At 37.7% G+C, this 25,624-nt stretch overlaps 2 protein-coding genes across 2 annotated transcripts in view; one reads left to right on the top strand and one right to left on the bottom strand.

The window, feature by feature from the left end:
- Nucleotides 1-16,744, top strand: part of RNF141 (ring finger protein 141) — a 35,234-nt gene extending 18,490 nt beyond the window's left edge. Inside the window, exons 4-6 of the mRNA XM_032426954.1 lie at nt 4,728-4,909; nt 9,373-9,480; nt 14,944-16,744. Coding sequence (XP_032282845.1) covers nt 4,728-4,909; nt 9,373-9,480; nt 14,944-15,094 — 441 coding nt within the window. The 3' untranslated portion in view covers nt 15,095-16,744. The remainder of the gene's footprint in view (nt 1-4,727; nt 4,910-9,372; nt 9,481-14,943) is intronic.
- Nucleotides 16,745-19,887: 3,143 nt separating this feature from the next.
- Nucleotides 19,888-25,624, bottom strand: part of AMPD3 (adenosine monophosphate deaminase 3) — a 45,196-nt gene continuing 39,459 nt past the window's right edge. The window contains exons 13-15 of the mRNA XM_032427330.1: nt 24,609-24,782; nt 22,907-23,017; nt 19,888-21,832 (exon numbers count right to left, since the gene is read on the bottom strand). Coding sequence (XP_032283221.1) covers nt 21,656-21,832; nt 22,907-23,017; nt 24,609-24,782 — 462 coding nt within the window. The 3' untranslated portion in view covers nt 19,888-21,655. The remainder of the gene's footprint in view (nt 21,833-22,906; nt 23,018-24,608; nt 24,783-25,624) is intronic.

Genomic DNA, 25,624 nt, shown 5'->3' on the forward strand with positions numbered 1-25,624 from the left:
GTAATCAGCTAATAGTTTCTGCCACATCTTTTTTTTTTTTAATTAACATATAATGTATTATTTGTTTCAGGGGTACAGGTCTGTGATTCATCAGTCTTACACAATTCACAGCGCTCACCATAGTGCATACCCTCCCCAGTGTCCCATCACCCAGCCACCCCATCCCTCCCACCACCCCTCCACTCCAGCAACCCTCGGTTTGTTGCCTGAGATTAAGAGTCTCTTATGGTTTGTCTCCCTCTCTGGTTTCATCTTGTTTCATTTTTCCCTCCCTTCCCCTATAAGCCTCTGTCTTGTTTCTCAAATTTCTCGTATCAGTGAGATCCTATGATAATTATCTTTCTCTGATTGACTTATTTCACTTAGCATAATACCCTCTAGTTCCATCCACATCGTTGCAAATTCTGCCACATCTTTTTATTTCTGCATTAAACTATTTCTCCATTAAACTTGATGTCTCTTTAAAGATCCAACTCAGGGCGCCTGGGTGGCTCAGTTGGTTAAGCGACTGCCTTCGGCTCAGGTCATGATCCTGGAGTCTCCGGATCGAGTCCCGCATCGGGCTCCCTGCTCAGCAGGGAGTCTGCTTCTCCCTCTGACCCTCCCCCCTCTCATGTGCTCTCTCTCGCTCTCTCATGCTCTCTCTCAAATAAATAAATAAAATCTTTAACAAAAAAAAAAAATAAATAAAGATCCAACTCAAATACCATCTCATCCATAAAATCTTCCTTAATGGAAATTATCTTGCCTCTTCTAAACTCCAGTAGCATTTTATTTATACTTCATAACTAAATTCTACATTAAGAATAAAATTATTTAGGTTCTAAGCTCCCTTAGTAGATAGTAAGCTCCTGAGGGCAGAAACTCTATCTAGATTCATCCTTGTATCTCTTACGGCCTATACTGCTTTGCACCTGGTAGGAACTCGATATATGTTGAGTGAACAAAAATCTGTAGAAGAAATACTCTCATTTTTTTTTTTTAAGATTTTATTTATTTATTTGACAGAGACACAGCGAGAGAGGGAACACAAGCAGGGGGAGTGGGAGAGGGAAAAGCAGGCTCCCCGCTGAGCAGGGAGCCCGATGTGGGGCTCAATCCCAGGACCTTGGGATCATGACCTGAGCCGGAGGCAGACGCTTAACGACTGAGCCACCCAGGAGCCCTGAAATACTCTCATTTTAAATGACTGGGATAGGTTGAAGTTTTCCTTGTTGATTGATACAGTATAATAGCTAAATTATATTCTCTCTCCCTCTTTACCTCATAAAGTACTCAGCTCATATCAAAGAGGCTATTATAAATTGTAGAGAGCTGTGGGAATATGAATATCAGGTTTCTGATCCCTTGGCATTCTGTTGCTCCTCTTTGGCAAACATAGAATTAATGTTTAAGATGTTAATTTACTATTAGTCAAATTCTTTTCACCTCAGTATCTCTAACCATTACATCTGTATGTGACTAAATATCTTCCCTAAGATTCTAAATAGAAAGGCACAAGTATTAAAGACATAGGGATGCCTGGTGGCTCTGTCAGTTAAGCAGCTGACTTTTGATTTCGGTTCAAGTTATGATCTCAGGGGTCATGGGATCAAGACCTGCATTGGGCTCTGCGTTGACAGAGTCTGCTTGAGATTCTCTCTCTCCCTCAGTAGGCAATCAAGAGTTCTCATTTGTGTAATTTTTCTTTATTTTAGATCTAAAGAAATGTTTTATTTGCATTCCATAGGTTCTTATTGAAAGAATCTATGAAAAGTCAGTGTTAACATTAGAAAAAAAAAATTGAAATCCTATGTGAAAAACTGATTGAGAGGAAATTTCATATTTCTTAATCCTAAGCACCTAAACAATTGTACTATAACCTTCTGTATTTACAAAAAGAACTTATCTTGACTGTCATCTGCTATCACGATTATCCTCAAACAATGTTTAATTCATTATAAAAAATAACCTAAATGATGTTTAAATGAAATATTTTGTGGGAATAATATTAGAAAAATTAATGGGTTAATTAAAATTATGGACTAAGATGGCTATTAAGAAACTTCATATTGTATTATTTTCATCCATCTTGTTACTTAGACCAAAACCTTGGCGCCAGCCATCCTTGTCTTCTCTTTTTCTCTCCTATCCCACAGTCAATCCATAAGTGAATCGTGACAGGTTTCTCCTCAAAATATATTCAGAACCTGGCCAATTTTCACCATCTCACTACTACCACCCAATTCTTAGTAACCATCATCTCTCACAAGGCTTATGCTAATAATCCCCTAACTGATCTCCCTGCTTACGCTCTTGCCCCCATTATTCTGTCTAGTCTCAGCACAACAACCAGTCTGTTCCACTTATAATCTGAGATGAAATCAAATCATATTAGTCCTTGGCTCAAAACTTTCCAGTGACTTCCCATGCACTTGTAATAAAAGCCAAAGTTATTACTATGATTAGCGAAGTCCTATACATTCTGTCTGCACCTCATCCCCCTAACCTTATCTTCTACTACTCTCATTCCCTCTCTCATTTAGTCCAACCCCCCTGCGCTCCTTGCTGGACTCCTTGTGCTCCTCACCAGGTGCGCTTCTGCCTAACAAGCCTTCACACTTCCTATTCTTCCAACCCGGAATGATCTCTCCCCCAGATATCTAAATGACCCATTCCTGCTCCTTTTCCAGAAAGTTCTTAAATATCACCTTCTCTGTGACGCCTTCCCTACAACCCTTCAATATATCCTCTTCTCTGGTTAATCTTCTCCATAACACTTATTTCCATTTCACCTAATCTATGTTTTGTCTCTCCTACCCATAGTGTAACCTCCGTGAGGGCAGAGATTTTCATTTTATACACAGTAGGTCACCAGTGCCTAGAGCGGTGCACGCAGTACATAGTTACATGCATAATATCCATATACTGGTACTCAGTAAATATTGCATGAATCCTATGATTATAGTAGCTTAGTTTGATAAACCTTGCTATTAAATACCAAGTTTATAGGAATTATTCCCATATTTCTTCCAAACTGTGCAGTTCCAAAGGAAGATTGGTCTAGTTTCCTCAGCTCTGAAAGTCTGTTGTATAAGCCTCTATAAATCCCTATCACCTTTAATTCTATATATTTGTCTTCTTTCTCACATATAGTCTTTTATTACAAAGAATCTTACATATATGCATCTCCATATAGATTTTACCTTCCCAAAATGTAATCAGTTTTAGGGATTGTTCCGCCATCTTCACAGTATGGAATCTGATTCATACTTGATTCTTAGTTTTTTCTCACTGCCTTCTCAAATAATAAACAGTTAATAAACATTAGTTACAACTATTATTATTTTCATTCCAAATCGAAATGTTGATATAATTTTTTTAATGCATAACCTATCTACTTCACCTTCCCATGTGCCCAGTTCCATCAACACATTTCAAAACCTACTTTGTGCACAATTTTAAGGCCTTCTCTCCCTCTTCCTCATTCATTTCTTTGTAAATGTTTTCTGATTTTGTTTGTTCTGTTAACTTTGATATGTATTTAGTAGATTTCATTGCTTCTGTTCCCACAGTCTTCCATACCATCCCCTGTGCTAAAAAAAAGTCTTTCACATCACTAGTCTGTCACTGATTACTTCAGGTTCTTCCAAGAACAGTACCCTCTCAACCCTACTCACTTTGGTCACTTCAAAAGAAAATATATGCCCCAATCTAGGACTTCCTAAGTTTTATGAAAGCAATATTATCTCTCCTTACCTCTTACTTCACGCTTGCCCCAAATATCTCCTCACATTAAGAATGTAAGCTCCAGGGATGCCTGGGTGGCTCAGTTGGTTAAGCGTCTGCCTTTAGTTCAGGTCATGATCCTAGGGGCCTGGGATCAAGTCCTGCATTGGGCTCCTTGCTCAGCGGGGTGCCTGCTTCTCCCTCTCCCTCTGCCATTCCCCCAGCTTGTGGCTGTCTGGCTCTCTCTATCTCTCTGTCAAATAAATAGAATCTTAAAAAAAAAAAAAGAGTGTAAGCTCAAGTGAGGAGAGGTACAATCTGTAGGCCACTGGTTCCACTTCATAGTAAATGAATTTTTTGCCTAAAAAGGGGGGGAGGGCTTGCCAAAATGCAAAATAGCCTCCTGGGAAGAATTCAACCACTTTTTGTTAGGATTTACTTTAATGTAATTTTCTTGCTTTAGTTTGGAAATTTTGGTATAAAATAGAACTTAAGATATTCAAGAAAACAATCAGTTGTTTCAGTTATAGTAGAATGGCATGTGGGTATTGGATTCAAATAAATCTTTTAGTTAAATTCTTTAAGAAATTAAAAAGAATTGTCAATACTGATCTCTAAAATTCATTTTTTAGGTCTGGGAAAGTTGTCTGACCTCATCAACTCTAAACAGGGTGATGCCTAATCAACCCTACAGGGTTATTTTGAGTATCAAATGAGATAAATGTGTGCAAGTACTTTGAACTCCACTTCATTTGTTCAGACTCTTTCTCTCTTGTTAGGTAATTTGCAAACCTTGAAAACTTTTATTTGTTCCCCCTTTTTGGGAAAAATTGATCAGAGAATGGGGATGGGTGAAATAGGTGATGGAGATTAAGGAGGACACTTGTGATGGGTGTTGTATGTACTAAATCCTACGCCTGAAACATATTTCACTGTATCTTAACTGATTGGAATTTAAATAAAAACTTTAAAAAAAATGGCCAGAGAAATTATGAACTTTTTTTTTTTTGTATTTTTAGATTAACAAAAGTACTGGCATTGTAGAAGCATCACGGATCATGAATTTGTACCAGTTTATTCAGCTTTATAAAGACATCACAAGTCAAGCATCAGGAGTATTGGCCCAAAGCTCCACCTCTGAAGACCCTGATGAAAACTCATCATCTGTAACATCTTGTCAGGCTAGTCTTTGGATGGGAAGGTATATAATGCATAAGTACCATGTTTCTCTTGTTTTCTAATATACAAGCTACTGAAATCTCAGTAATACTTTTGCTGGTGCCCTTGTGATGTCTTAAATCACGTTACCTTTTATCTCAGTTGATATTGTATCCCAGATCAGCTTTTGGATTATTCTTCAGGACGTTGTTAGAGTGCTAAATTAAAGAAAAATTAAAGTGGCTCACACCAGCTAATGTTTCTCTCAACCCAGTTTCCATGAATGCACTGTCCACTCTACATGCTTGCATTTAATGACAAAGGATATTAATATCTCTCTTATAACAGGTATTTATTAGACAATCAAAGCCCTTCAGGGAATTAGGTCTAAAAATCTGGCAAAATCATTCCAGTTTTCCTTTAAAATATCTGACTAATTGGAGCATTAAAAATTGTAAATATTGGCTCTAGGACTTGGCAGTCTATTCAGGAATGAACAAGTAGTTGGTGCACATACTGCACATACCGAATTACCGGAAGGAAATGAAGTCAGCCACAGTTTTCTTTGATGGCACTTGTTTACTCAAGCCTAATATATTATTGTTCTATCTAAACTTTTCCTTCTCTGTAATGCTCTTGGCATGTGGAAGCTTCCACCTGTTGCCATTTGACAACCATGACCATAATTTACATTTGTAAATGCCTCATTGGAAAAAGTCTTACGTGGGTCCAGACATGTTGACATCCTGTCTTATTGTCATACTGAATGGACAGCAAAAATCTGTATTGATAGCACTTTTTACCTTAAAATTAAGAATATGCTTAGCAAGAATTTCTCTTTTATTGCTTGATTTATAGTTGCATTTTCTGGTCCATTCTTAACCAACTGGTTTCCAGTACTATACTGTAATAAATTTGTATCTCCATTTATCATTTTCTGTTTATCTTTATAGGATTGTTTGGTTTTCTAGGTTTGGGCTGTACAAGTGGTACTGAAATGCCAAGTGAGTTTTAGAGCATGATAGGCAGTGTTTAGGCTTTTCTTTTCTGTATTTTATAAAGTAAATCTTTCATAAACAATTGTCTGATTTTCTGCTTTTCTTCCTGTCCCTCTTCGGAATGGTAGTTTTTTCGTTGTTGTTGTTTTGTCTTGTTTAAGTATCTTGAAAGCTGAGAATAGGATTTACCAGGATGTTTAAACTCTGTGGTAGCAGATGAAATGAAAGTAATACTTTCTTCTTGTTTCAGTCATCTCAATGAAAGAGGTAAGGGTGTTATCCTTGGAAACTCAATGCCTGATTGGTAGGTTAGGGCTGCTTCTTGCCTTTGTATGTTTTTTGGTTTTTTGGTTTGGATACTCTAGTTCATAGAAAAACAGACTTTTCAAGTTGAAGGGGATTTTAAGAGATATTTATTTGGATTAGTCTTATATCTGATGTATATTTTTATTAGTGGTTTACATTTATTGAGTACTTATAGTGTATTAGGCATTTTGATAAGTGCTTTACATGTATAAACTCATTAAATCCTCACAACAACCCCATGGGGATACAATTACTGGTCCATTTCAGATAAACTGAGGTTTAGACAAATAAATGACATTGCTAGAAATTAGCCTAGCTGAGATTCACATTCAGAGCAGGCTGGCAATACAACCATGCCCCTAACCTCTGCATTATTACTCTCTTATGTGTAAAGATCTGTGGACTAGAATGCTTCTTAAACTTTGTATTCAGTGGTTTTGAGGAGGAGCTTGAGAGTCCATCAAGCTCCCACATGGTGTCACTGCTGCTAATCCACCAATAACACTTTGAGTAGTAAGACTCTTGCCACATTTCCAGCTTGTACTTGAACACCTGAACTTATGTGGGACTCACTGCCTCAGAGACACAAGCCTTTTCATACACAGATGGCTCTAATCACTGTGAAATTTTCCCTTTTGCATTATATTCCTCAGAATAGCCAAAATCTGATTCTCTTAAGTCAACATAGCACAGACTCTAGAACCAAATTGCCTGTGTTCAAATCCTGTCTCGACTGCTAACTGTGTGACTTTGGACAAGTTATTAAACTCTTTTTCCTCTGTTTCTTCATTTTTTTAAGAGAGGATGATAACAATAGTATCTGCTTCATAGGATTCTTAAGAGAGTTAAGTGAGTCGATGTATGTAAAATGCTTACAACAGTGCCTGCATGTAATAATATGTAAGAGTTCACCATCATTATTTTTAAGTTACTACTGTATTCTACTTATTTCAGTGGCAGTGCCCTCTGGATCCCACCAAACAAATCTGTTCTCTCTTCAGCCCTTCAAATATTTGAAAACATTAATCAAATTCTCACTGGTCCTCTGTTCTGCAGGATGAGCATCCCCAGTTCCTTTGGCCTTTGTTAACATGGGTCTCTTTTATATCCCCGAGGCTTTCCTGGAAAATCCTTTATCTGTCAATATATCTTTCAGGGTAGGGGGCATAGAACTGAATACTCCATTCTACAAGTGGTCTAACAAGGACAACTAGAACAGAACCCTTTCTCCTTCCTTCTTCTAGTTACTGTACTGCTAGGAAGGTAGCAAAAAATCAAGTGAACCTTGTATAGTTTCCACTGGCTGCTTCTGTGTTTCCTGTTCTTTTACTTCTTTCCAGAGCAGTGCTCTTCTTCATAGCCCTCTAACCTTCAGAACATGTCCCTCTTTATGGATTCAGTTATAGTCTCTGCTACTGACACATAAGTCCAAATCCTTAGACATAAACCATAAGCTGCTCAAAAGCAGAGACCCCAGTTCATCTGGGTCTGGTGCAGAATGTAGCACCTAAGAGACCCTTAAACATTGAACTGAATATATCTAGAAAATGAGATGCATGTCCATCTAGGTTTTCATTCAGTTTCCCCACTTTGATTCAGTGGCTCCCTTCTTTTGCCCATTGGTTTAACCTATTACCACATCCTGACAATTTGTCTTTTGTAATGTCCCTTTACCAGGCCCTGATTATCTCCCAGGTGAATTGCTGAAGTAAGGATCTGATTGGTTTTGCTCCCTCTAGAATGTCCCATACTGCACTCCCAATTAGTCTTCCTAAAATATTATTTCAGTGGGGGTTCACTTTTCTTTTGATCAAACTCTGATTCTAGTTTGCCTATCAGAATAAGTTAACATCATATTTTGACATTCAAGGATCAGATTATCTCTGCTATATTTAAGCAGTCTTTTCTCTCAGTTTTCTCCCTGGAGCATCATGCGACCTTCTTGTTACACACACACTCCAGAGGTATTTTTTTTCCTACCTCCACAACTTCGTTTATTCACCTAGAATGTCCTCTGTCTGTCAAAGTTATGTCACTTTTCAACCTCATCTTTCCAACAAATTTGAAATACTCATTTGTTCCTTCTTAGCACTTACTACTTGCATATTTGACATTTGTTTATATTCTTTTTTATATTCAAATTGACAAATTTTAAAGTGGTATTTCAATGTCTTGTATATAGTAGTATAAGCACAGCAGGGAATAAAACCATGCCAGAGATATACCTCCTGCCTTTAAGAAGTTTATGGTCTGGTGGCTATACTTTGAAACATTTTGTGTTTGCATAATTATGAAAGTAATACATGCTTAATGAAGAAAACCTAAAAATTGTAGAATAGCATGAAGGATAAAAGCAAATTAAAATCACTTTAAGAAACATTTATTGAGAACCTAAGACAAACTGCCTGTATTCAAAGAACTTAGAGTTTGTGGGTAGACCAACCAATTAGCAGCCAATTAAAATGCAATATTTAAGTCCTTTAATTGAGGCAAATGTTGGTTTTGAGAGCAGAGAGAAGATATTTTGAGCTGAGTTACTGAGGTTAGGGTTTACCAGACTCATAAGGATATTCCAGGAAAGGAAAACACCACATGCAAAGGCACTTGATTCACTCAGGGGCACTCTACACTGAGGCTGGAGTAGAAGGTTCAGCATCTCTTCCCAAGGTGAAAGAGCTCCTTAAGGACAGAGAAAGACAGGAAGCAAACTTCCTACCTTTTGTATTTCCTGTAGCACCTGATTATTAAGACTAAGTTATTCTTTCATTTGTATGCCCATTATCAGCATCAGCATGGTACAGTCCAAGGGCAAGGTCCATATTTTAGAGAGTTTTGTATCCTGCATGGCAAGTAAATCTTCTAACAGTTGAATTCATTTATATAAATGTGATATGATTAAAATCGGCTATTATTTTCAGAAAGATCTGAATATTTCCAGTTTTTGTTTGTATATTCTTTTTAATCTTCACAGTATTTATCTACTATCCAGTTTTTCTTTATGGAATTTGTCCCTCTGTGTACCTCTTCCTTAAATATATTTGTTATCCCTAAGATATAGTCTGATTTTGCATGCAAGTCATGTTTTGCTTTATACTGAGGGTATATAGATGTTTGATAATGCTTTCTAAGGCAATGGAGACAAAGTTTAAAGCATAATGACAACAGAGAATATTTATGTTCCAGCTCAGTTTTCACATTGCAGGGTGAAGCAGCTGACTGATGAGGAGGAGTGTTGTATCTGTATGGATGGTCGAGCTGACCTCATCCTGCCTTGTGCTCACAGCTTTTGTCAGAAATGCATTGATAAATGGTAAGTTATCTGCTACCCTCATGGGACAGGCAAAGGTCAAATGGGAAAGTGTATATGAATAAACTCCAAAAAATACAAAAATATTGTAGTTAAGTATAAGAAATTTTGTTCTTTAGTACTCTGAATTGTACGACATGCTTCCTCCTCTGGTTAAAAATATTTTTATATTTAAAGTTTATAAAATGTGGCAATGTGTCTTAGTTTTGGCAGTTTACTTTTTTGTGCCTGACTTGAGTCTAGAATCACAAGCTTCCCTTTTTCTTCATTTTTCTCCTTATTTCTATATTTTTCTTCTATATGACTAAAAGGAATAATATGAATCCTTGAATATTGATTATTGGACCTGGAGGGAACTTTAGAGATCAGCTAGTCAAGTTCATTATTTTACAAAATAAGAATGAAGCATTTAGGTGAATTTATAATTAACATACAATAAACTACATATATTTAAAGCACAATTTGATATGTTTTGACACATGTACATACCCATAAAAAAATTACAATCCAGATAATGAACAAATTCATCACCCCAAAAGTTACTTTGTGCCCCACTGTAAAGTCTCCTTTCCAACCCTTCCAGTCCCCAGATAACGACTAATCTGCTTTCAGTCACTATAAAATAATTTGGATTTTCTAGAATTTTTATAAATGAAATCATACAGCATGTGCTCTTTTTTTCATTCAGTATAATTATTTTGAGATGTATCCATATTGTAGCATGTTATCAGTAGTTCCCCTTTTTTTAAATATTTTATTTATTTATTTTTAGAGAGAGATAGAGAGCATGAGCAGGAGGAGGGGCAGAGGCAGAGGAAGAGGGAGAAGGAGAGAATCCTGATCCCACGACCCTGAGATCATGACCCAAGCCAAAATCAAAAGTTGGATGCTCAGCCAACTAAGCCACCCAGGTGCCCCACAGTAGTTCCCTTTTTTGTTGCTGAGTAGTATTCATTGTATGATATACCACAGTTTATTTATCTAGTCACCTGTTATGGACATTGGGTTGTTTCCAATTTTTGGCTATTACAAATGAAACTGCTATATAGATTTGTGGACTGGTCTTTTTATGGACATATATTTTGTTTTTTTCTTAAATACCTAGAAATAGAATATCTAAATCATATGGTGGGTATATGTTTAACTTTTTAAGAAACTGCCAACTGTTTTCCAAAGTGGTTTACCATTTTGCACTCCCACCAGCAGTGTATGAGAGTTCTAATTGCTCCACAATCTAGCCAATACTTAGTAGTGTCAGTCTTTTTTTTTTTTTTTTAATTTTAATTACAATTCCGGTGTAGTTAGCAGGCGTGTTAGTTTCGGATGCAAAATATAGCAATTCAACAGTTTCATATACTACTTGGTGCTTATCAAGATAAGTTACTCTTAATCCCCTTCACCGGTTTCACCCATCCCCCCACCCACCTCTTCTCTGGTAAGTATGGTCAGTCCTTTTAATTTTAGCCATTCTAATAGATGTGTAGTGGTATCTCATTGTATTTATAGTTTGTATTTCCCTACTGACTGATGATGTTGAGCATCTTCTTATATGCTAAATCTGTATGTCTTCTTTGGTGAAGTGTCCATTCACATCTTTTGCCCATTTCTTTATTGGGTTGTTTTCATATTAAGTTTTCGAATTCTTTCTGTGTTATGAATACATGTCCTTTATCAGATATTTGACTGGCAGATATATTCTCCCACTTTGTGATGTGTCTTTCCATTCTCTTAAGAATGTCTTTGAAAGAGTAGAAGTTTTTAATTTTGATGAGGTCCAGTTTATCAGTTTGTGATTTATGCATAGTGATTTATCTAAGAAATCTGTCTAACCCAAGGTCACAAGGATTTTCTTCTATTCTTTGGGAAGTTTGATAGTTTTAGGTTTTACATTTAGGTCTATGATCCATTTTGAGTTAATTTTTTGTATATAGCATGAGGTACCAATTAAAATTCTTTTTTTGCCTATGGCTACCCGGTTGCTCCAGCACATTTTGTTGGAAAGACTATCTTTTCTTCACTAAATTGCCCCTTCACCTTTATTGGAAATCAGTTGTTGAAATACACGTAGGTCTGTTTCTGGACTCTGTTCTGTTCCATTGATCTGTTTATTTCATACCAATACCACACTACCTTGATTAATGTAGCTTTCTGAGTCTGAGTCTTAAAATCAGGGAGTGTTAGTTCTCAAACTTTGTTTTTGGCAAAGTTGTTTTTGGCTATTCTAATTCTTTTGCATTTCAAAGTGAGTTTTAGAATCAGTTTGTCAATTTCCACAAAAAAAGCTGTAAGGATTTTGGTTGGAATTGCATTAAGTAAATAGATCGATTTGGAGAGTGTTGACTTCTTAACAATAATTCGGTCTTCCAGTTCACAAACACAGTATACATCTCCATTTATTTAGGCCTTCTTGCATTTCTCTCATCACTGTTCGTAGTTTTCAGTATTGCATATCTTTGACAGATTTATCCCTAATTATTTTGAATTTTATACTATTTTAAATATATTTATTTCAATTTCTGATCATTTGTTGCTAGTATATAGAAAGACATTAGACTTTTGTGTATCAATCTTGTATTCTACAAACTTTTACTAAACCCATTTACTAGTTCTGACAGCTTTTTTGTAGATTCCATAGGACCTTCTTGAATGTCTGAACATCCTTTTTCAAAGATATTTTTTCTGGATATAGAATTCTAGACTGATACTAGTTTTTCTTTCAGTGCTTTAATGATGTTGCTCCACCCTCATTTTTCTTGCCTTGTTTCCCATGAGAAATACGCTATCACGTTTATCTTTTTTCCTCTGTAGGTAATGTTGTCCTTTTTTTTTCTTTTTAAGATTTTATTTGTTAGAGAGAGAGAGAGAAATCATGGGGCTGAGGGAGGAGGGAGAGGGACAAGCAGACTCCCTGCTGAGCACAGAGCCCAACTTAGGGCTCAGTCCCAGGACCCTGAGATCATGACCTGAGCTGAAACCGAGTCGGAGGCTTAACCGATTGAGCCACCCAGGCACCTCCGGTAATGTTGCCTTTTTTCCTCTGGCTGCTTTTAAGGGGTTTTTCTTTATCATTGATTTTGAGCAGTTTAATTATATGCCTTCCAGTAGTTTTCTTCATGTTCCTTGTGTGTAGGCTTCATTGAGCTCCTTGGATTTGTAGGTTTATTGTACCATCAATTTTGAAAAATTTTCAGCCATTATTTTCTTAAATATTTTTTTCTGTCCTCTCCCTTCTTCTGGGATTCAACTTACACATATATTAGACCACTTCAAGTTGTCCCACAGCTTATTGTTGCTATTTTACTTTTTGAAATCATCTTCTCTGTATTTCATTTTGGATAGTTAAAATTGCTATGTCTTTTCAAATTCACCAGTCTTTTTTTCTGCAATGTCTAACTTGTTATTCATCCCATCCAATTTATTTTTTACTTCAGACATTATAGTTTTCATGTCAAGAAGTTTGATTTGAGTTTTTTGTTTTTTGTTTTGTTTTTTTTTAAGATTTTATTTATTCATTTGACAGAGACACAGTGAGAGAGGGAACACAAGCAGGGGGAGTGGGAGAGGGAGAAGCAGGCCTCCCGCAGAGCAGGGAGCCCGATGCGGGGCTCAATCCCAGGACCCTGGGATGATGACCTGAGCCGAAGGCAGATGCCCAACAGACCGAGCCACCCAGGCGCCCCTGATTTGAGTTTTTAAAACATCTTCCATGTCTCTACTTCATCTGTTTGGTCTTTCCTCTAGTTTTTAATACATAGAATACAGTTATAATAACCATTAACTTTCTTGCCTGCTAGTTCTAACATCTGTGTCCGCTCTGGATTGGTTTTGATTTTTTTTTCCTCTTTATTTGGGGTTGTATTTTTCTGTTTCTTTTTATGCCTGGTAGTTCTTGACTGGGTGCCAGACATTGTGAATTTTACCTTTTTGGGTACTAGATATTTTTGTATTCCTATAAATATCCTTGAGCTTTGTTCTGGAATATAGTTACTTGGAAACAGTTTGATCCTTTTGGGTCTTGCTTTTATGATTTGTTAGGCAGGACCAGAGCAGTGTTTAGTTGAGAGCTAATTATGCCCCACTAATGAGGCAGGACGCTTCAGAGTACTCTGCTCAACGCTCCAGGAGTTATGAGGCTTTCCAGTCTGTCTGGTGAGAGCAGGCAATATCCCAAACCCTGTGTGAGTTTTGGGTACTGTACCTTCAAATCCTCTTGGGTGATTCCTGAGCCTCAAGTAGTTTCCTCACATGCGAATATACTCTAGGGGGACCTTCAGTAGACTCCAGAATTCTCCCTTTGTGCAGCTTTCTGCACTTAAGTACTTCAGTACTCTGCCCTGTGAACTCTAGCTGTCTTAGCCTCCTGAGAGTCTCAGCTGTGTCTCTTCAACTCAGAGAGTCTGTCAGGCCCCATCTGAGCTTCTCCTGCTTGCTCCACAGCCTAAAATCTCTCAAGGCAATAAGCTGGCGATTTATAGGGCTCAGCTTCTTTGCTTCTCATCCTCAGGGATGATTGTCCTGTGTTGTCGATGATGTCCAGTGTTGAAAGCCTTGTTTCATGTATATTTCCAGTGTTTTAATTAAGTGGGAAGATAAATCTGGTCCCTACTGGCCAGAAGTTGACTCTTAAAATTGTGACTTTTGTGCACAGAAGAGAACATATAATTATCTTAATAAAATATCTCTGAGGAACCAGAAATGAATCTGAATAATATATGCCAGCTCTAGCTTTCACATTTAGTTTTTGGAACAGATTTCTAAATTTTTGTACAAAAGCCAAAGAGTAATTGATACAATTTAATTACTTTAGTCTCAGATTTCACTGAGAAATGAAGAGAAAAACATTTTCCCTGCATGACATGTTTCTGGATCAAATATGGTGTTTTTGAAATTTCCAAAATAATATTTGTCGAGACAAAAAAAAAAATCCCTTCGGAAAACATAATCTCATTCAAGTGATCATATATAAGTTCTTTCCCTATCAGAAAAATTATTCTGCATGTAAGGTTCATCTTCTATTTTAAACCTTGAAAGCTTCCATTCCCTTGTTTGTAGCTGCAAAAGATAGGGGAAAACTTAAATGTCCTCTGCAGGAGACTAATTAAATGAATTATGGCCTATCCATACAGTGTTATGTTTAAAAAGAACCGATAGCTCTAACATGTACTGCTACAAATGGCCTATAAGATATATTGGCAAGTAAAAAAAAGCAGTAATATATATATATACACACAAGTCTAATCATGCTTAGTCTATTTCTAGAAGAATATGTAAGAAACTACTAACAGTAGTTGCCCAAGGGGTAAGAATTAAAGATTGGGGTGGAAAGAAGAGATTTATTTTTCACTGTATACTTTTATTGCTGTTTACTTTTTTTAAACCATGTACATGTATTACTTTTCAAACACACCTATTTTTTTAAAAGAAGAAAAAGAAAACAAATTGTTCTTTATTTGACTTCTCTGATAGGAGTGATCGACACAGGAATTGCCCTATTTGTCGCCTACAGATGACTGGAGCAAATGAATCTTGGGTGGTGTCAGATGCACCCACTGAAGATGATATGGCTAACTATATTCTTAACATGGCCGATGAGGCAGGCCAGCCCCATAGGCCATGACCTTGGAGTGAAGGTCTTCTGTTGCTATTATGAGCTACAAACATTTTGGTCACGGGAGAAGAATGCAGGGATATTGTTGCACAGACACAGACATCAATTTTCCCTACCCTCTTATTTTCGCTATTCTGACAGTTTGTTCCATTTCTTTTGATAGACTTTCCATGTCTTCCATTTATAGTAAACTAAAATTTGCTACTGTTTTAGACCATATTTTTCTATTATTTATCTGTTCTAATATATATTAGAACTAATTGCTCTTGAATTCTTTGCTGAGGTAACAGCAATACTTCCAGAGGCTTCTGAAACACTGTTTTTTCAGGGCAGGAGTATTCTGGAATCTATTTAGTTAGGTTTAAAATAAACCTTGAATGTCAAAAAATTGTAGCCATCTGAGAGAAAATTTGAAGTGACTGAAAATGTAGAATACATCAAAGTGCATGTTACTACTTAAATTAGTCTTTCTGCTGGAATCTAAGGAGTGTGTATGCCCCCTTGTGGTTAATTATTGCTCCTTTAATAATTTTTACTTGAAATGATCCACAGTTATTTCATAACTTTAGCAGTGTGTTTTGGAACTACATGTTTTTTACTCAAGTCTTTTTTTTTTTTTTTATGCTGTATAATTTGGGTGAGGACTATAAAGCTGGGCATGATTTTGCCTTGTAAATGGATTTCTGCTGGGGAATCTTGGCTGTTCTGGAAATGCTTTCCCACAGCTAGGAAACTGTTCTAAGTAGCTTTTGATAATGCTCATGCATCTTGGAGTTTCAGAAGGAAATTTTTCTTCATCACAGATCCTGAATTTTACATTTTCAAATTATGATAAATCATTGAATATTGGTTCATGGTGCTTTTATTTTCTTAACTTGAAGGCATCTTTCTGAGGTCTCCAAGTCTTCAAATTTCTAATATTATTAAGAGAGAAAATAGGGTATAGTCTTTTAAACATATGTACAATAAACACCTCTGAAAATTAGGAGATAATTTGGCTTTCTGCTGTTTCACTGTACTTCCTTTGAAATACTGAGAGAGTATAGTCATAATGGAATTATGATTTTCAGTGATACTTCATTTTTTAAAAATTTTGCTTATAAGGTAAAATTTTTGTTTTATGTTAAGCATTAACATTTTAGCATATAATAAAACTAGAACCTGATGTCTCCTTTAAAAGGTATGTTAATATTCCATGTAACTTTTCTGACTTTTTATTGGTAGGTTGCAGATATTACTATTTTCCAAAATACCAAAGTATACAGTTTAAGTTGCTGCTTATTGATGGCAGAATTTTTGGATACTAGGATTTTAATAGGCATGCAAATTAAATAATTCATTTCTATAAAAAATGTCTGACCAAAGGTAGCTTGATTTTACCCAAAAAATATTGATAACTAATTGGTTGACATTTCTGATGGGGACAGCTCAGTACCAAATAGCTAAACACTCACTATGGATGTTTATACAGGCAGGGTACCAGGGGCTCTATCATATCAACCTGGCAATGCACTTGATGGTTTGTGTGACCTTAAAAAAGTCCCTTCTGCTGCTTTGTAGGTTCTTTTAGAAACTGAGATTTCATCTGTGGTGTTTTCATATTTTATTTCAGCAGTAGAACCTTTTTTTTTTTTTTTTTCGGGTAAAATTTTACTCAGAACCCCTCCCCCCCCATCCTCTACCCCCCCCCCCCCCCCCACACACACACTACCCCTCTATATGAGTCATGTTTTATTAATATAAATTTCCTTATGTAAACTTTATATACCATAATAAATATTATAAAGTCAGCCAATAAAAACATGTATAAATGCATTGGTGATATCCAGGATATTGAAATTTAGTGAGTAATATAGTTGTATGATGGGAGTTGTTTTTTAAATTAATTTTTTTTCAAAAAAATTTTTTTAATTCAAGTCAGATTTGCAGAACCTTGACTCTCCTCCATGAAGTCTTAGTATTCCATGGGACATATTTTGAAAACCTTGGGATAGATGATCTCTGAGATCTTTTTCCAGCTCTAAGATTCTAAATTGTCCTTTTGGATTAGACTTGCTGAGTCTAACTCATTGCCTAATTGAAGAATGTTTCTGAAAATGAACAAAGTTGCTGTACATGTTTTTGGATCTTTCCAGGCATAGCCTATGATCTTATCCCCCGGAATCCTTCATCTTTCAAGGAATTATTTAACAGTAAGCCCAGAGAGACTCGATATTGCCCAAACCTTTTTACTTTCCAATATGAGCTCCAGGATACTAACTGGTCTACTGTGAAATAGAAAGTGTTTTTATTAGTCTTATTAAATAAATGAGCACAGTTTTTTGCCCACTCCATTAAACTGGGTGATAATTCTTTAGATGTGAATGTTACATAGGTTCTACTATTATAACTAATCATAAAAGTTGTAAATTTGTTTAATGGATGAAATGTACACTTTCTGTATTCTGTACAGCTTTGTCTTTTCCAAATATGAAGTACTTAAATGTACTTACTAAGATAGGAAATATGTGTGCCTTGTAGGATCTGTGAAATGTTTTCATGAAGTCTAAAGAATTTGTTTTATAAGTTCTGAAGTTTTCCCTATCCTAACTCAGTAACAAGAAGTTTACTCATACTGTAATGCTATAGAACTTTAGTTTGAGAAAATGTACTTGACTGGGTACTGAATTTAGAAGTTGAAAATAATAGTATCTGCTTTATTCTTAGGACAAACTGATATATTGTGCAATAAATAATCTTTAGCAAGTAAATTTTAGCTCACTGGAGAGACTTTTTTCTTACATAGTTTCACATTGTTATATACTAAATGTTTATATTCCTTAGAGAACTATTTTGTATTGTGCTCTGGGGAGTTGTGATGTTTGTGTGCTATGTTTTAAAATTCATTTCAAATTGGATTCAATTTCCTTATACCTGATATATATCTGGGTTATAAGGCTGCTTGAAAATATCTTTTGGTTCCGTGATTTTTAACATTGGAAAGTTGGATTCATTAAAAGGCAGTCTGAAGAATTTGCATTTTTAACTGTTTTTTTTCTTCATTAGAAAAAGTAAGACAAGCTTACTTTGTCTATCCAGGAATAAGAAAACTATTTGGAGATTAGGGAAATCAGCTGATCACCCACATTATGATGGGCAACATAATGACAATATGATATATATAATATATATACAATATAATATAAATCTATATATATACAATATAATATAAATAGTTGACAACAGACTTTCATTTGTTCTCATGTCTTTTTACCCTGTTGGACAGTAAAAAATAACAGATAAAATACTCCACCCTATATTAGTTTTAAAGAGTAAAATCATTTCCAAAATTAAAGAATATAATTAGAGAAGCAAGGTAGAATCTTAGTGCTGAGAAGAGGAAAGCCACTTATAAAAAGGAATGGTAGTTTATAATTGAATTTGCTGATGTACATCATCTTGAAGAAGTACACATTTTGGTATCAAGAAACATAAAAGCCTCCTCAGAGATATATTTTGATAATCTTGCAGCTGTTTATAGCCTTACTCTCTGGCATCCTCGATCTTTCTGATAAAATACTTATTTAGTATTTTATCAGAAAGTATTTAGTATCTGATAAAATACTTAAAATTTCCAAGAAACTATGTTTTTCTGATTAGTGTTCCTTTCATTGTGGTTAGTTACACTTGTTCTTTATAACAGTCATAGTCAGGTATCGAGTGCTTAGGTATATTACCAACATATCACCTTCAGTCGTGTCTACAAACCCCAAAAAAGATGAATATTGTTTCACTCAGAAACAAGTAAAGAGGAAGCCAGAAGGATGTGCTTGCAACTGTGCTTTAATCCAAGATAAGAGGAAGTAAAGGCCCGGGACAGGCCTTGGTACATACCAACCCAGGAGCTGTGATTTGTTTTCATGTGGCAAAGAGCAATGTCATTAATCATTTCAACAATGCAGGTTGAAGTAACACATACATGAACTTGAGCCTTTTAGAGTAAGGGATACATGCCTCAAAATTTGTTCTTTTAGAAACGTGAGCTAGTATACACTTGCCTTTGATTCCAAGTGTGAACACAAAAGAAAGTAGGGATTTACCGCCCCCCTCCCCCAAAAGGCCAATTAGGTACAAAGATGTGATGAAAGTGCAAAGCGCTATTGAAAAAGGTGTCTGAAAAGTTTGCAGGACCGGTAAAATCGAACAAGTGTTAGCTGAATAGACTAAAGTAATATCCAGGGAAAAGGAACACAGGTGGCTTTGCTCAGGAACTGTCCAGAGCAGAAGTTAGAGGAGAAAGATAGCAAAGGTTTACCTTCTGGGTCTAATGAGCTTCACTTTAAAAATTTTGAGTATTTATTGTGAATGTCATCCATGTCTGAGTCTTAGTAAAAGATAAATTAGTAGTTATTATTGGTAACTTTTCATGATACCCCATCTTTTTTTTAATGTTTTTATTTCAATATAGTTGACACACAATGTTACATTAGTTCAGGTGTACAGCGTAGTGATTCAGTTTCTCTGTACAGTATGCTTTGTCACCACAAGTACAGCCAGCCACCACCTGTCACCATACGGTGCTGTAACAGTATCATTGACCATATTCCTTATGCTGTGCCTTTTATTCCTGTGACTCCAGAACTGGAAGCCTGTGTCTCCCACTCCCCTTCCTATGTTACCCATCCTCCCACCCCTTCCCTCTGGCAACCATCAGTTTGTTCTCTGTATTTATTGGTCTGATTCTGCTTTTTGTTTGTCTATTCATTTGTTTTGTTTTTCTTTAAATGGTATTAACTTGAAATCATTTTAAATTATTGAGCCACAGTCCTAACAGACTTTATTTAATAATTAAAAATAAATACTTGGTACAGATAAAATGACAATGAAAAACTGTACAATAATTGCTATGTTAGGACAAATGTGTACAAATGGGGGTTTTTCAAAAATAATGCATAAGATATGCTGGGTTTTCAGTCAATTTCATTATTAGCTGGAAGAGCACACATGTCTGCCTAATAAAAAGACTACATTTACTGTTCTGTATGCTAAGTTAACCAGTGGAGGGGATGAGCATTATAAAGTCACAGGACAAGACAATCTAAAATCAAATAAGCGTCTTCACAAGCAAAAATAGAGTTCTTCTAAGTCTATAATAATTCAGAAGGGCTTCTCATAATCTGCATTTGCCCACAGAAATAGACAGAAAGGTCTTTGAGCAACTTGTTGACTACTTGGAGCACATGTCCTTAAAAAGTTGCCAAAAGAGAAATTCATTCAGTTATTCGATGTACATTTATTGAGCACCTACTATGTACCAGGCACTAGTAACACAGATGAAGAGTATATTGGTAAAGCTTAAATTCAGATTGGTCTTAAAAAATGCTTTCTGATGAATCACTAAATTCTACCTCTGAAACTAATAATATACTATATGTTAATTAATTGATTTTAAATTAAAAAAAAAAAATGCTTTCTACCTGGCCCCTGGGACCACTTATATCTTCTGAAGAAGTCTGCATGTTAGATAAGGGAGAAATTTCACCTTCAAAAAAAAAAAAAAAAGCAGAGGTTATAGTGATAAAAAAAAATCTAACCGTTGTGAGGCCTAATGGAATAGTGGGGAAAGGACTGGATTAGGAGTGGGGAAACTAGTTCTGGTCCTATTACTTATTATCTTTGTAACCTCAAGCAAATTTCACCTCTCTGGCCCTAACTCTTCATAAGTAAAATGGTAATTGGGCTACAATCAGAATATTGGAACCAAAAGGAACAGAGATCATCTAATCCTATGTTTTCCACAGTCCTTATAGTTCAAATGAAAATACAAAGAAGGCCCAGTGTAACAGTGATGACAGCAGAGTTGCTTTGAAGAAGGCAGAACCCAGAACCTCCCCCAGCCCTGGAGGGGGATTCACAGAACATTTGAAAACCACTCATCTAGTCCAAACCCTCACTTTTCAGATGAGAAAACCAAGACACAGAATAGGAACAATTGGTTCAGTGTGCACATTTGGCTTCCTAAATAGAAAGGAGGGTGGAGGGCTAAATAAAACAGTGTAAGAAATTCATAAAAAATGCAAATTGTCAAGAAGGAAGTTTTCTATTTTAATTCTCTCAAAGTAGTTCCTTTATGAAAGGGAGCTTTGAAATTGGTTTTGTTTAAGGCAGCCAGCCAGCCAGAGGCTGAAATGAACAACTACCAACTAGCCTGCAGGGTCTATAGAGGATTTTGGCAGAAAACCACACAGACCTCATGTCAGTAGGCACTGGACCTTGGAAGATCCTGGCCCCAACAGTGCAAGCACTAGCGGTTTCAAGAGAAATATTTGGAAAATTTGGAATGAGTACAGACAAGTGTCCAGCTCCCAAATCCCCAAGGAGGAGTCACCATCTATTACTCAGAAATACTAACAGAAGTGGGCATGTTAGATCTTAAAGTGAATGGTGCAACCAAAATCACTAGTTTGAAAGTTCTTTAGAGGCATCCTCTCCAAGGAGGACCGTCCGTCCTAGTTTGGTATCTTGACCGCTGTTAATCACAGCAGACTTGAAATTAAACCAAAAAGTTAAAATGCATGTCCACTGCTGGACCTATTGGGTCAGAGCTGTGATCTCTTCTGATTTCATGGCATCAGACAGGAAGCTGAGCTCATTGCATAGGGTCTCATATCGGAACGCCATCCGGATCTGAGCAACATTTGTCTTTCGAATATCATTTCCTTCAGGTCCTTCTTTATAATAATTTTGTCCCAGAAACTTTTGCTTCTCCTGTAGAACCAGAGAAGTACAAATGAAACCATAAACCTTAGGTTCACTTTCTATATTCACACGACAGCTTTGACATTGGCCACACCAAATCAAACCAGTGCCCCTGAAGCTGATCCTCTACCAGGACATGGTTCCCCATGGGGTTCTTAAAAATTCCTCCTGGCTTCTGTGTCCTCAAGGATGTCACCCTGACACCCACATTCATTCCTTTCATTTCTGACTATGCTTTCCTTGATCAGGAGACAAAAATAAGACCCCCAGTGCTGCTGGCAATAAAGAAGGCATGATGAAGGCGTGGAGACTCAGTCCCTCCTGAGAGCCGACAGGGGCAAACAGGTGTTTCTGGGGAGGCCCAGTCTTAGGAAGCAGGTCTGCACAACTGAATCTTGAACCTTAGCTCTTGTCTGCCTGAGCATCCAATAAGAGCAGCACCAGTGCAGCCTCTTCCTGTACCAGTGACATCACCCAGGGGAGGGCCCCAGCAGCCTAAGACACCACGTTCTCAACCCTGGCTCCACATCAGATCACCTGGGAAGTTGTACTTACTGATGCACCGGTTCCATCCCTACGACTTTTCATTCAATCTAGGTACTATTCACTATCCAAGAAATACCGAGTGCCTTTATGTGCCAGGGACTATTCTAGGCTCTAGGGATATAATCCTGAAAAAAACAGTCTAATGGAACTACTGTAATGGAACTCACATTCTAGAAGGAAAGACAGGAAAACATAACTACATATTACAATGTCAGTAGTAATAAATGTTATGAAGGAAAACAGATAAAAAGGATAGAGACTGATGGCAAGTGGGGGGCTACTGTAGAACGGTGATCAGGGAGGCCCTCTCAGAGGAGGTCACATTTGAAGAGAGGTCTGAAAGGGTCAAAGAGCAGCCTTGAAAATTCAGGGGTCTCCCCAGGTTTCTCTAGGACCTGAGTTTCAGTGTGACAGACACCCTGCTTGTTGTCTTCACTGATCTCAGCGCCTAGAAAGTGCCTGGCCTGCAGCGGGTGCCCACTGTACGTGTGTTGCAGGGACGGGGGGGACGGAGGGCAGCACCATCACAGCCCGTACCTGATGCGAGAGTCCACTCTGCAGCACGCTGTTCCTGGCGATTTCACACAGGTCACACGTGCTCAGCTTCCACACTTGAGCTGCAATTGCATATTCTTCCATAAGGGCTTCCTAGATCCCCCCGAAAGTAAATGTATTAGATGGTAGGATATCCCTTTAAATCCTTCACATATCTCCAAAGCTAGAAACATCAGACAGACATTGCAGATTTAATTTTTAATGTCTGGCACCCGGATAACCGAACAACATTCCCACCCCACCCCCCTTAAATGATGAACTCCTAAGAGCATTTTTGGCAAATTCTCGGGTTTCCCGAGAGAGCTATATCAAAGAACACCTCCACACATGTTGACCAGCACATGTTTGAAGCCCTGTGTCAGTCATGCGGATGCCTGCCTCTTGGTCTCCTGCGACAGTCTCCCTGGTCATGCACATGCTAAGTACATGCCCTATAGCTTTGCTTTTTATTTAACATCATTTTCTTAAGATTGTCCAAAAATCAAAGTTAATCCAAGTAAAGTATGAAGAGCAGAGATGGAACATAAAATAAGAATGAGAAATGATCAGGTAGTGAGACAGTAATCACAAAAGGATTTAGGTTTGAGTTGTGCTTTCACTTTATCTCCTCGGATATGAGATGTCTGCGGTTGATCACAAGCCCTTCTGTGACCTCTTGGACGCCCCACTGCCTCTGTAACCAAGAGCAGCAGTTCTCAAAGTGTGATCCAGGGTCCCTGAGGCCTTTTGAAAGGTCATCCCTCTTCCAACTATGTATCTTTGTGAGGCAAGATTTTCTTCATATACTTTGATAAAAACAAGGCATCACAACAGATTGAATGCAGATGTAGATATGAGAATCCTGCTGTCTTCTATTAAGCCAGACATTAAGGAGGTTTGCAAAAATGTAAAACAATGCCATTCCCAATGCCATTTTTTTGTTTTGGGGAAGTATGACTGTTTTTCATAAAAATTGCTATTTATGTTACCATGTAACAGGTTTGTTAATGTAATTTTTAAATGAGTTAATATTTTTCAGTTTTGCATTAGTTTCTAAAATACACTTAAATATCACTAGAGATAACTTATGTAGTCAACAGCTTTCTGAGGGTCTTTATTTCTTAAGAGTATAAAGGGGTCCTGAGACCAGAAGCTTGGAGAGCCTGTCCTAGAAGACTCAGGCACTTCTGTTTTTACTAGTCAATGGCTGGTCCCCTCTTCACCTCTTCCCTTCCTCTTCCCTTGCCCCACAGATCCAAAGTATTATAATAATAATAATAGTATTAACAAAATGTTAGCTAACATTTTGAGTACATGCTGTATTCAGACACTCTATTAGACTTGGGTTCATTATCTTAATGAATCCTCACAATAAAGTAGATGTAGACATAGAGACAATTGCATCCCTGTTCTACAGATGAAGAGGCAAAAGATAGAGATCCAGTAACTTAACCAACATCACAGAGATAGTAAATGCTAAAGAAAGGGAAAATAGGGCAAAAAAATTAAGCTGTGCCTTTGAGGGTTCAAGAACTCCAAAGACAGGGCTCCTGGAAGGAATGCTTTTCACTCACCAGGAGCTCACCTCTTGCCTTCACTGGGCGCCAGCCCCCACCCCAAAGGCAGAACTGAGCGTGCGCTCCGGTGCCTGCAGTGTGGGGGGCAGGCCAGCACTGGGGCCTGCTGGGGCGCCTAACAGCCTCACCTTTGTGTAGTGGAACTGCATGGGGTCATCGGTGGAGAGAGAAACATGCAGTCCCTTGTGCAGGAATTCCCTCAGAGGGTTTTTGGAATATTCAAGGAACAGACTGTTGTTGCTAAGAGGAGACATGGCAATGGGGATCTGAGCAAGGTAGTAGAGATACTGCAACACCGGACTCTGCAAAAGAACCACCAAACTCAGGTGACGAGTGCCAGAGAGGGGAGGGAGGAAGGGAGGGCAGGACCCCGGGAGACTGGGTAGTGTCTGTGCAATTCCCTCACCAAGCCCGAGTTCCCCAAAGCCAGGGCACCCAGACCTCCCCCTCCCCTCCCCCACCTCTACCTTCATCTCATCCACCACATGCCCCTCTCCTCCTGGGCTGCCCTCTGCCCCGTCCTGGCTCCAGACAAGACCCAGCTCAGGGCAGGAAGGCAGCTGCAAGGCCCCAGGCTGCCCCCAGCCCACATACTCTGCTCCCCTCCCCCAGGCACTGCCCCCAGTGGGTCAGCCCGGGAGATGCCCACTTTTGTTGTTGTGTTGCTTTGACCACAAACGTTCAGGTTGAGTCCATAAACACTCTGGCTCCTCAGAGATGGGAAGGGGCGGGCCTGACAAGGCTAGAGTGGTTTTCTGATGTAATACCCACCCCCCACGGAATTGTGACACACCGTTAGACCTCCCCAGGATCAGGGCTCAAGAGGAGTCTAAGCAAACATCCTTCTTATGGAAGTGATCCAAAATCTGGAGAAAACCAAATGGGCAGAGTTCGTGGTTGCATTATTTACACAAGCGAAAAGTTGGATGGACTCTGTCTAACAATCGGAGACTAGTTGAATCAGTTATAGACCTTCCAAGTTGTGGGCCATCCTTCCAACAGCCTTTAGAATGAGGACCATAAATACTATGTTGCAGCACAGAAAAATGCTTATTCAAAGAGAGCAGAAACAAAAAATCTGTGCTTATAATAATAAGCACGTTAGAAATAATGCTTTGGTAAAAAAAGAAGAGAATTCTAAATA

This window comes from Phoca vitulina, unplaced genomic scaffold (assembly GCF_004348235.1).
Source record: "Phoca vitulina isolate PV1807 unplaced genomic scaffold, GSC_HSeal_1.0 scaffold36, whole genome shotgun sequence".
NCBI lineage: Eukaryota > Metazoa > Chordata > Mammalia > Carnivora > Phocidae > Phoca > Phoca vitulina.